This window comes from Scyliorhinus canicula, chromosome 11, assembly GCF_902713615.1.
Source record: "Scyliorhinus canicula chromosome 11, sScyCan1.1, whole genome shotgun sequence".
Classification (NCBI taxonomy): Eukaryota; Metazoa; Chordata; class Chondrichthyes; order Carcharhiniformes; family Scyliorhinidae; genus Scyliorhinus; species Scyliorhinus canicula.
In genome coordinates, this window is record NC_052156.1 from 41,125,235 (window position 1) to 41,137,802 (window position 12,568).

The following is a 12,568-nucleotide window of genomic DNA, read 5'->3' on the forward strand; positions in this document are numbered from 1 at the left end:
CCGGGAATCGAACCTGGGACCCTGGAGCTGTAAAGCATTTATGCTAACCACCATGCTACCCTGCTGCCCTCTCAGAGTCTTGCCTCCGCTCAGAGTCCCTCACCTGCAAATACTGGAATCCATTCCTGCCGGGCAGCTCAAATTCCTCCTCCAACTCTTCCAAACATGGAAAGCTGCTGTGAATGAAGAAAGCCGCAAACCGCTTGATCCCCGCCCGCTGCACCCCTGAACCCCACCCCCCCCACTCCCCATCCAGTTCCTCCAGAACAAACACCGGTGATTGCCACATACCGAAGACCCCTCCAGTCCCAGGTGCTGCTGTCACTGCCCAACACCCTGAGGGCCGCCACCACTACCGGGGTTGTGGAGTATCTGACAGTGAGAATGACAGAGGCGCCGTGGTGTTACATTGGAATGTGACATCGCTATATTTGCCAGCCAGTAGCAATTCATAAAGTTCGGGAGAGCAACCCCCCCCACCCCGCTCCAGCAGCACCTTCTTTACCCGCAGGATTTTACCTGCCCACACAAATCCTGAAATCGGGAGACCAACACAAACAAGAACCGTGGGAGGACCATCATCTTCACCGTTTGAACCCTTCCCGCCAATGACAATGGGAGATGAAAGTCCTCTTTCATCTGCTCTACCAAGCGTGCCAAATCTGAATGTCCAGGTACTGAAAGTTCCTCCTCACCACCTTAAAACCGTATCTCCCCAATGTTCCGTTCTTCACAGTCCTGTTGTCTTGCTTGCTGGACGTGACCTGCTCTCTGTCGCCGCTTCTGGCAGGAAGACTGCATTGTTCACATTTAAAACCTGGTCGCGGCCAGCATTCTTTTTTTCAGGTTCTTATTCCATTTTTAAAAAAAAATAATTTTTATTGAAATTTTTAACAAAAAATATAACACCAAACAATAACAAGCAACAAAAAAGCAACATAATAAGTATAACACCCCAAAGACCATAGCAACGCATATAACGCAACCCCCCCCCACCCCCCCAAACCCAGTAAACAACAAGAGAACCCCCGGGTTGCTGCTGCTGCTGACCCAGTTCCCTATCGCTGAGCCAGAAAGTCGAGGAAAAGCTGCCACCGCCTAAAGAACCCTTGTACCGATCCTCTCAGGGCGAATTTGACCGTCTCCATCTTAATAAAACCCGCCATGTCATTGATCCAGGTCTCCACGCTTGGGGGTCCCGCATCCTTCCACTGCAGCAAGATCCTCCGCCGGGCTACTAGGGACGCAAAGGCCAAAACACCGGTCTCTCTCGCCTCCTGCACTCCCGGCTCCACCGCAACCCCAAACATCGCGAGTCCCCAGCCTGGCTTGACCCTGGATTCTACCACCCTCAACACCGTTCTCGCCACCCCCTTCCAGAACTCCTCCAGTGCCGGGCATGCCCAGAACATATGGGCATGGTTCGCTGGACTCCCCGAACACCTGACACACCTGTCTTCGCCCCCAAAGAACCTACTCATCCTAGTCCCGGACATGTGGGCCCGGTGCAGCACCTTGAATTGGATGAGGCTAAGCCGTGCACATGAGGAGGAAGAGTTAACCCTCTCCAGGGCATCCGCCCATGTCCCATCCTCGATCTGCTCCCCCAGTTCCCCCTCCCACTTAGCCTTTAGCTCCTCTACTGACGCCTCCTCCACCTCCTGCATTACCTTGTAGATATCAGATATCTTCCCATCCCCGACCCAGACCCCCGAAAGCACCCTGTCCCTCACCCCCCTCGCGGGAAGCAAAGGGAATCCTTCCACCTGCCGCCTAGCAAACGCCTTTACCTGCAGGTACCTGAACATGTTCCCCGCAGCTCTCCCAGGCTCGCAAACCTCCCATCAATGAACAGGTCCCTCAGCTTTCTGATGCCCGCTCTGTGCCAACCCTGGAACCCCCCATCAATGTTCCCCGGGACGAACCGATGGTTCCCCCTTAGCGGAGCCTCCATCGAGCCCCCCACATCCCCCCCCATGTCGCCTCCACTGCCCCCAAATCTTGAAGATAGCCGCCACCACCGGACTCGTGGTATACCTCGTCGGAGGGAGTGGCAACGGCGCCGTTACCAGGGCCCCCAGGCTTGTGCCTCCACAGGACGCCATCTCCAACCTTTTCCATGCTGCCCCCTCCCCCTCCATCACCCACTTGCGCACCATCGACACATTGGCCGCCCAATAATACCCCGAGAGATTGGGTAACGCCAGCCCCCCACCATCTCTACCCCTCTCCAAGAAGACCCTCTTCACCCTCGGGGTCCCATGCGCCCAAACAAAGCTCATGGTGCTGCTAGTCACCCTCCTGAAAAAGGCCCTAGGGATAAAGATGGGCAAACACTGAAAAAGGAACAAGAACCTCGGGAGGACCGTCATTTTGATGGACTGCACTCTACCCGCCAGCGATAGCGGCACCATGTCCCACCTTTTAAATTCCTCCTCCATCTGCTCCACAAACCTGGTAAAATTAAGCCTGTGGAGAGTCCCCCAACTCCTGGCCACCTGGACCCCCAGGTACCTAAAACTCTTCACTGCCCTCTTAAACGGGAGCCTCCCAATTCCCTCCTCCTGATCACCCGGGTGCACTACAAATACCTCACTCTTGCCCAGATTCAGCTTATAGCCCGAGAAGCTCCCAAACTCAGCCAACAGCTCCATCACCCCCGGCATTCCCCCCTCTGGGTCCGCCACATACAGCAACACATCGTCCGCATACAGCGATACCCGATGTTCCTCCCCACCCCGCACCAGACCCCTCCACCTCCCCGACTCCCTCAACGCCATAGCCAGAGGTTCAGTTGCCAGTGCAAAAAGCAAGGGGGACAGGGGGCACCCCTGCCTGGTCCCACGGTAGAGCCTGAAGTACTCTGATCTCCTTCCATTAGTAACTCCACTCGCCATAGGGGCCTCATAAAGCAACCTCACCCATTTGATGAACCCCTCCCCAAATCCAAACCGCTCCAGCACCTCCCACAGGTACCCCCACTCAACTCTATCAAACGCCTTCTCTGCATCTAGCGCCACCACTATCTCCGCCTCCCCCTCCACCGCCGGCATCATAATAACATTTAACAACCTCCGCACATTCGCGTTAAGCTGTCTTCCCTTGACAAATCCTGTCTGATCCTCGTGTATCACCCCTGGCACACAGTCCTTTATCGTGGTGGCCAGGATCTTCGCCAGCAACTTAGCATCCACATTGAGGAGCGAGATTGGCCTGTATGATGCACACTGCAGGGGGTCCTTATCCCGCTTCAGGATCAAAGAAATCAGTGCCCGTGACATCGTCGGGGGCAAAGCCCCCCCCTCCCATGCCTCATTGAAGGCTCACACCAACAGGGGGCCCACCAGGTCCGCATACTTTTTATAAAATTCCACCGGGAACCCATCCGGCCCCGACGCCTTTCCTGACTGCATTTGACCAATCCCCCTGACTAGCTCCTCCAACTCAATCGGCGCCCGCAGCTCCTCCTGCACCTTTGGGAAACGTAGCCTGTTCATGAAGCTCTCCATTCCCCCCCCCCCACCGGTGGCTCCGACCGGTACAGTTCCTCGTAAAAGTCCCTAAAGACCCCGTTCACCTCTGCCCCCTTCCGCACCACATTCCTACCCTTATCCATCACTCCACCAATTTCCCTAGCCGCATCTCGCCTGCGGAGCTGATGCGCCAGCATCCTGCTCGCCTTCTCCCCATACTGATAAACCGCGCCTTGCGCCTTCCTCCACTGTGTCTCCGCCTTTCTGATGGTCAACAAGTCGCACTTGGCCTGCAAGCTACGTCGTTCCCCCAGCAATCCCTCCTCCGGGGCTTCCGCGTACCTCCTATCCACATCTAGGAAACCCACCCACCAGTCTCTCCCTCTCCCTCCTCTCCCTATGGGCCCGGATGGAAATCAGCTCCCCCCGGATCACTGCCTTCAGAGCCTCCCAAACCATCCCCACCCAGACCTCCCCTGTATCGTTGGTCTCAAGATACCCCTCAATACTTCCCCGGACACTCCTACACACCTCATCAGCCAGCAACCCCACGTCCAGACGCCACAGCGGGCGCTGGTCCCGCGCCTCCCCCATCTCCAGATCGACCCAGTGCGGAGCATGGTCTGAAATTGCTATGGCCGAATACTCGGCATCCTCCACCCTCGGGATCAATCCCCTGCTCAGGACGAAAAAATCTATTCGGGAGTAAACCCTATGCACATGGGAGAAAAAGTACTCCCTCGGCCTCCCAAACCTCCAGGGATCCACCCCATCCATCTGGTCCATAAACCCCCTCAGCACCTTGGCCGCCGCCGGCCTCCTACCCGCCCTTGAACTGGACCGGTCTAGTGGGGGATCCAGCACCGTGTTAAAGTCTCCCCCCATGATCATGCCCCCTGCCTCCAGGTCTGGAATGCGGCCCAACATCCGCCTCATAAAGCCAGCATCGTCCCAATTCGGGGCATACACGTTTACCAGCACCACCTTCTCTCCCTGCAGCCTACCCTTCACCATAATATATCTGCCCTCCTTGTCCGCCACCACCTCAGACGCCTCGAACGCCACCCTCTTCCCCACCAGAATCGCCACCCCCTGGTTCTTCGCGTCTAATCCTGAGTGGAAAACCTGCCCCACCCACCCCTTCCTCAGACGAACCTGGTCCGCCACCTTCAAGTGGGTCTCCTGGAGCATAGCCACGGCCGCCTTCAGCCCCTTCAAATGAGAAAATACCCGTGCCTGCTTAACCGGCCCATTCAGCCCCCTCACGTTCCAGGTGATCAGCCGGATCAGAGGGCACCCCGCCCCCCTCCCCCGCCGACTAGCCATAGCTCATCGACTGCTCGCCCCAGGCCAGCACACCCCGTCCGACCTGTTCCCCATGACGATACCGCCTCTCCTCTACCCCCCTGGCCCACACCAGCTCCCCCCTGGCCCACACCAGCTCCCTCCTGGCCATTCCAGCAGCAACCCGGTATCCCCCCCCCCCCCGGGCTACGACCCCTCCTAGCCGCGACGTGCCCTCCATGGTACTTCCGTGAGTCAGCTGACTTCTGCTGACCCCGGCAACTCCCGCCAAAACCCGATCCCACCCGACATGGGGTCATCCCCCCCCCTCCTGCCACTCCTCCTTGGCACAGCTCCAGCGCGGGAAAAAACCAGTAGAGGCCACGCCCCCACCGCCAGCTCCACCCCTCCTGCCCCGCAGCGCGGGAAACCAGAGGAAAGCCCGCGCTTTCACACTGCCCCACCCCACCTTTCTGACGCAGCTCCCAAATTCCAGCTCCACCCCATCCCCCAGCTCCGTACAGAAGAAAAACAAACCCCCAACATTCCCCACATAACACAAAACCATACCCAACAAAACCACCCGGAAACAGAGCAAGAACCAGCATAAAAAACACATGTCAAAATTACAAAAACAGCAACAACCGTAGTACACAAGACCCCGCAGTCCCCAAACCCTAGTTTGAGTCCAGCTTCTCCGCCTCCACAAATGCCCACGCCTCCTCAGGGGACTCGAAGTAGTAATGCCGGTCCTTATATGTTACCCACAGATGCGCAGGCTGCAGCATTCCAAATTTAACCTGCTTGTTATGCAGCACCGCCTTCGTCCGGTTAAACCCGGCCCGCCGCTTAGCCACCTCCGCATTCCAGTCCCGGTAGATTCGCACTATCGAATTCTCCCACTTGCTGCTCCTCTCCTTGGCCCAGCGCAGCGCACACTCCCGGTCACTGAACCGATGGAACCGCACCAGCACCGCCCGCGGGGGTTCATTCGTCTTGGGCCTCCTGGCCAGCACTCTGTGGGCTCTCTCAAGCTCCAGGGGCAAATGGAAGGACCCCGCCCCCATCAACGAATTCAGCATCATGGCCACATAGGACGGAAGATCCGACCCCTCCAGCCCCTCTGCCAGGCCCAGGATCCTCAAGTTTTTCGCCTTGTGCGAAAGTCCAGCTCCTCCAAGCGGTCTTGCCACTTTTTGTGAAGTGCCTCGTGCATCTCCACCTTCCCCACGAGGACCACGACCTCCTCCTCCCGATCAGCGGCCTGCTGCTGCAACTCCTGAATGGCCGCCCCCTGGGCTGTCTGGGTCTCAAGCAGCTTGCTGGTAGTCGCATTCAGGGAGTCCAGCAACTCAGCCTTCAGCTCCGCAAAACAGCGCAGAAGAGCAGCTTGCTGCTCCTGCGCCCACTTCCACCAACCCTCGGGTGCTCCGCCGGCTGCCATTTTGTCCTCGTTCCCCTGCTTTTTCTGGGGAGCTGCTGCAGCCTTTTTCTTTGCCCCACTCCGGGTGCGCACCATACATTTCAGGAAATGTTCCTCCAAACACCTTCCCCCACCGGGAATCGTCCAAACAGCGCCGTTTGGGGCCCTAAAACAGGCCTGAAAGTCCTTTGATAGCGGGAGCTGCAGAACATGCGGCTTAGCTCTGCATCACCGCAACCAGAAGTCCCCGGTTTTTATTCCATTTTTGTTAGGAGTGATAAAAATTACAGCTTCCGTAGGAAACAAAATTGGACAAAATGGGTGCAATTCAACTAAATGAGAGCAAAGCCCCATAGCTCGCAGTGCCAAAAACCACATGGCTATACAGTGCCACTCACATTAAATAAGGGGCCTCAGCTGCATATAGCCCCATTTTTACACCGAGGAGCCCCGCTCTTCGGAACTCCTCAGTGTACTGAGAGTTTGAGACGTCATTTTTGTAATGGCATCCTGACCTCCAAAGCCCCCGACCCCTGCCAAACACCTGCCCAGAGCACCCTGGCCCGATCACACCCACGCAAAAATGCCAACCTGGCACCTTGGAAGTGCAGGCTGGCACCCAGGTGGCACTGCCAGGGTGCTAGGCTGGCAATGTCCTGTTGGCACCAGCAGTGTCAGGGTACCACCCTGCACTTGGGGGGCCTCCGATCTCCTGGGAGACCTCTACAAGTGCCACTCTGTCTGGGCCCTCTTGTGGAGACCTGTACTGAATGGTGCCTGCCTGAGGTCTCCAATGCAAAGTGGGTAGATCCCAACACCTCGGGTACCTCAGGAAACAGCATATTAGAGTGAGCCTAGCTATTTCGCTGCAATATGCAGATTTGCCAAAAATTGATCCTGCCCACAATGGGAAGAATTTACATTGCAACGTCTTGCGAGATCGGGTTAGATCTCACGATGCGTTGCGAGCAGGGTAGATCCCGGGTGTGGGGGTCTCCCTGTTTTTATTGGCCAGACTGCGCCCTGCTGCTTTTCGGGTGCAGGGTGACCATTGGATCGCGCCCAATGATTACACCTCAGAAACTGGACGCTTTTTTGAAACTGTTGTAAAGAGTTATTTGGGCCGATGAAAGAATGAACAGCACAAAGCTATAAGCATTAAAATGTCAGCTGTATTCTTCAATTCCAGCGGCGGAATTCTCCGCAGGAGGCCGAATTCGTGGAGGCCGTCGTGAACTCGGCCGAGGTTCACGACGGTCTCTGAGCCCGCTCCCAGCACCTAATTCACCCCCACCCGGGGGGCTAGGAGCGGGCCTCCGTCTTTCTCGGCAGCGACCTCGTCACGCCGAGAATGTGAAGTCATCCGGGCATGCGCAGGTTGCCGGTTCCAACCCGCGCATGCGCGGATGACTTCATCGCGCAAACGGCACGAACCCGCACATGAGCAGTGGCCGTCTTTCTCCTCAGCCGCCCAGCAAGACGTGGCGGCTTGATCTTGCCGGGCGGCGGAGGGGAAAGAGTGCGTCTGTTTTGGACGCTGGCCCGATGATCGGTGGGCACTGATCGCGGGCCTGTCCCCTCCCGAGCACAGGCTTGGTGCTCCCGTCCCAATCGGGCCCCTAGATGCCCCAAACGGGCATCTGGCGCCCGTTTCACGACCAGGTGTAGTTGCTGCCGTGGTGAAACGGGCGTGAAGGGCTGGCCGCTCGGCCCATCGGGCTCGGAGAATCGCCGTTCGCCGCCAGGGGGTGTAAAAAATGTCGGAAGGCCCTCCCACGATTCTCCCACGCCACGTGGGGAGCGGAGAATTCCGCCCCATGTTTCTACAAAGATTCTAGCTTCATTATCTCAAATGTCCCATGAAAGTGTAGAATGTCTGTCTTGGTTCTGGGACTCTGCACCTGGAACAGTTTTCCGAAACCACCTGTGCCAGCGTACCTGCCCCATATCTGACTACCAGATCTCCCTCGCCCAAACTGTCTGCTGCCTTTGAAGTCAGTATCCCAATCTGAACTGATGATTCGATCATCTGAGTGTGTCCTCTTGATAAATCTCTTGGCACTATGGTGTGATATTGCATCAAACAGAATCTACGTGAAGTTTTCTTGATTTTGCCTAAACCCATGATGATTCGCTTAACATCACTTTTTGAGAATAGTTCATAGATCTGTCACTTGGTAGTGTAAAACGACAGATTCCCAACATAGAGAGTGCAGCTGTTATGTTAGTAATTTGTCTTGCTCATGTTGGCTTCCTGATAGTGCTGGTCTCTATATTGGCTCAGCTCCACGTGAGAGTCACTGTGAGGGTGTTCAGCACCACAGATGTATTATTTATCAATCCAAAGTTTGATTTGCATAGTGACCTTGATTGTAATACAAATTAGAACTACTATAAGTAGTATGGTTTATTGTACATAGATATTTTTAGTGAATGGTGTTAGATACAGTCCTCACCCTTTAAAATATTCATGGTTAAAATATTTGTAAAACAATAAAATCAGTCTGTTTGTCCCTGTTCTAGTGTCCGAAGGGAAATGGAGAGTGAACTGGAAACCATGCACCAGACCATTCAGGACCTGGAAGTAGCCAGTAATTCATTGTACCTCCCTGATCCAGACACCAAAATATTCAACATCAATAGAAATCTAACTAGAAAAACTGGTTATATGAATACAAGACAGTAAGTGTCAAACATTATCATGGGATTTGTTTCTTAGATTCTGAAGAATTAACAGTTGCAATTTGTGAAGCTATTATATATATGTGTGTCCATTATGTGAAGTTATGACACAACCATGTGCGTGTCATGGTTATGAAGTTGCTCAAAGCTGATTTCACTTCAAACAAACAGTAGATACTGACACATCCAGGAAGCAGAGCTTTGGCCAGGCAGAGAATCACTTGAAACCATAAAGCAAAATGGAAACAAGTCATTGTATGAGTCTGTGCTAGTGTTTTTTTTAACATAAGCCTTCTAGTCTAATTTAGTCTAATTTAACTTGCATGCTCATTTTCCATATATTTTCAATCGACTACCTATATTCCCCAATAGTTTCTTGGCCAGATATTCCCACATGCTTTATTTTTTCTTGAGTAAAGCAATTGTTGATTTTCCTTACAACCTGTTATAGCCTGAATTGGTTGATCTTTTTAACTGCAATCAGTCGATCTGATTTTTCTGGTCAATCATTGAACAGAATCTTAGAATCACTACAGTGCAGAAGGAGGTCATAGGGCCCATTTAACCTGCACCAACCCTCTTGAAAGAACACTCTACATGCCCCCACCTTCTTGAAATCCACACCTTTGGTATCCCCGAAACCCAATATCTTTGGACACGAAGGAACGATTTAGCATGGCCAGTCCACCTAGCCTGCAAATCTTTGGAATGTGGGAGGAAACAGGAGCACCAGGAGGAAACCCAAGCAGACATTGGGAGAATGTACAAACTCCACACAAACAGTGACTCAAGGCTGGAGCTGAACCCGGGTCCCTTGAGCTGTGAGGCAGCAGTGCTAACCACTCTGTCACCATGCTGCCCATTATATCCGTTGGTATATCTGATAGTCTGTATTTTTTACAAACCCTCAACTGTAATGAGAATACCAAAACTTTTTTTAAAATTTAGAGTACCCAATTATTTTTTTCAGGGGCAATTTAGCATGGCCAATCCACCTAACCTGCCCATCTTTGGGTTGTGGGGGTGAAACCCACGCAGACATGGTGAGAATGTGCAAACTCTACATGAACAGTGACCCAGGGCTGGGATTCAAACCCGGGTCCTCGGTGCCACATCCCAGTGCTAACCACTGTGCTGCATGCTGATCCCCAAAACTATTTTTATCCATTTTCAGTTGATTTCTGAGATCAGTTTATATTTTTCAATCTGTCTCATTTTCAACTTCAACTATTGTCCTTTTTAAATAATAGCATAGAAGTTGCAGTTTCTCAGTTGGTTATTCTAATATTTTCAAGGAAGATTGGTTTATTTTAAACAGCAAGTCCACATTAGTTGATACAACCCTCACTTGTTCCTTTTCAGCCTTATTTTCTAACTCGCCATAAATGATGGCAACTATTTCTTGTGGGACCTCTTGATTCTCCTGTGGTAACAGTTTGCTCGTGGTGCTACATTGGAATGTGACATTGTGTTTCTTGGTAGTTCTTCAATTATATAATGAATAGCAATCCTCTTCTACTATTATTGCACATCATGTGGAAAGTATGAAAGGATGAACTGTATTTCCCAGGATTCTAACTTCCAAAGGTTTGCCTAAATTTCTTTCCATTTTAACTTGCACTGCATCCAGTCTCCCTTGAGATGCCACTCTTAGTGTCTCTGATCTTATACATTTCTCCTGCATGTTCCTTAATTATTTCTGAACTATTATATCATTCTGTTATTTTAAAGTTGAGTTCCAGAAGACATTTTTCTGTAGCCTTATTTCTCACTCCAGTGGGTGGATACAATTATTGAGTTACAATGTTGTAATCAGTGCTTTGCTAGTTGCTTGGTGCTGAGGAATATAACTCAGTTTGTGTTTTCCAATTATCTGCATCAAGCATTTCTAGGTCATTTACAGCGCAGCAAGATAAGTTGAAGCTTAATCTACTTTGCTTCAATAATGTGTCTCCACTCAGCAGAGTTTTATGTGACTGCCTGTGCGGAGTTTGCACATTTCCCTCCATGTCTGCATGGGTTTCCTCCGGGTATTCCGATTTCCTCCCACAGTCCAAAGATGTGCAGGTTAGGTGGATTGGCCATGCTAATTTGCCCCTTAGTGTCTAAAAGGCTGGGTGGGGTTACGGGGATAGGGTACTGGTGTAGGCCTAGGTAGGCTGCTCTTTTGGAGGGTCGATGCAGATAGGCCGAATGGCCTCCTTCTGCACTGTAGGGATTCTATGATTCTAGAGTGTTCTTTACTGCTTGAATGTGATTCTTTCTATTTCTGTCAGCTATTCTATTTGATTGAGGCGCAAAGGATTGCCAAAATTTTAGCCCATTGAGTACTGAGTTGTAGGAGCTTAATTTCAGCTCACGTTGACCGTTGCACGCTACAGAGAAAGGAGCCTGTCTTCTGTGCATTGAATCCAAACCTAGGTTCCATTGATACAAAGGAGGCAGTATGTTAATACACTGTATCATACAAGCCCAAATGGAAGACCTCCTCTTAACCTATTAAGATTATTATTTACTTGATTGTTTGGTTGATTGAGACTTGCATCCACTTTTCTCATCTCACTCCTGAAAGAGTCCATGCTTTTTCTAGCCTCTCTCAGATATTTGTTTGTATCCTTTCACATTCTGTCAGAGTTTCCTGTTTATATGTGATAAATGCACTGTTGTATCTAATTCAGTGCATTAAGGTGTTTCAAGCAGCATTTCTATTAGCTTTCATTCAATTAGAATGATTTTGTTTTCCAAAAATAGCCACGGAAACAATTAAATGTGCATCGATGGTGATCCACTGAAACCTGTAGTTCTAGAAATGACCATCATGAAGTTGGTTGCAAACTAATCTGTGGATGGGCCAATAACTGTTCGAAAAATACAAGGCAGTACACAGTTCTGTTTTTAATAATCTGTCTTAATTGGGTTCTAGTAAAACGAGATTAGTATCATCTACCTGGGAAAGACATTATTACTTTACCCAGGGTGGAAACCTGATGCGGCAAGCTCGAGGGGACGTTGCAGGAGGTCTTGTCATGGATTTGGACAACTGTACAGTTATGGCTGTGGATTGTGAGGACCGAAGATACTGCTTTCAAATCACTGCCTTTGATGGGAAGAAGTAAGTATTGTCCAAATCGGCGATCAGCTTAATTTATTGCATAACCTCCAACAATGTACTGTCCTGCATACATTGGAATAAAGGGAATGCAGTGGATACAATACATGGACTTACCGGGGGCATAGGTTTAAAGTAATTAGTTGAAGGATTACTGGGAAGTTGAGCAATTATTTCACCTGCAGGATGGATGGGCCTGGAAAGGACAGCCTGAAAGGATGGTAGAGGCAGAAGGCTTCTTTAGATTTCAAAAACACTGGAAATGTACTTGAGGTTCAATAATCTACAAGGCTATCTACCAAGATAAGGACGGTAGATTAAACTGGAAAATTTTCTTTTAGTTAGCGCTGAATGACCCCACATGTCTCAAAGCAAATAAACCTAGCCTGTCCAATATTTCAACATTGCTAAAATTTTCCATTCCTGTCAACACCCTCATAAATCTTCTCTTGCACCTCTAGTATGATCATATGATTTCTGTTAAGCAGTGGCCAGGATTGTTTGCTGTACTCTGGCTGTAGTCTGACTAGGGTTTATACAATTCCAGCATAACCTCCCTATTCTTGTCCTCGGCCAGTGAAGTGTCCTGTGTGCTTT

At 51.1% G+C, this 12,568-nt stretch overlaps 1 protein-coding gene across 4 annotated transcripts in view; it reads left to right on the plus strand.

Annotated features, from left to right (window-relative positions):
• appl1 (adaptor protein, phosphotyrosine interaction, PH domain and leucine zipper containing 1) overlaps window positions 1-12,568 on the plus strand; it is a 96,407-nt gene that overhangs the window by 36,939 nt on the left and 46,900 nt on the right. For all 4 annotated transcript variants that reach the window (XM_038812823.1, XM_038812825.1, XM_038812824.1 and 1 more), the window contains 2 exons: window positions 8,704-8,862; window positions 11,786-11,974. In XM_038812823.1, the coding sequence (XP_038668751.1) occupies window positions 8,704-8,862; window positions 11,786-11,974 (348 nt within the window). The remainder of the gene's footprint in view (window positions 1-8,703; window positions 8,863-11,785; window positions 11,975-12,568) is intronic.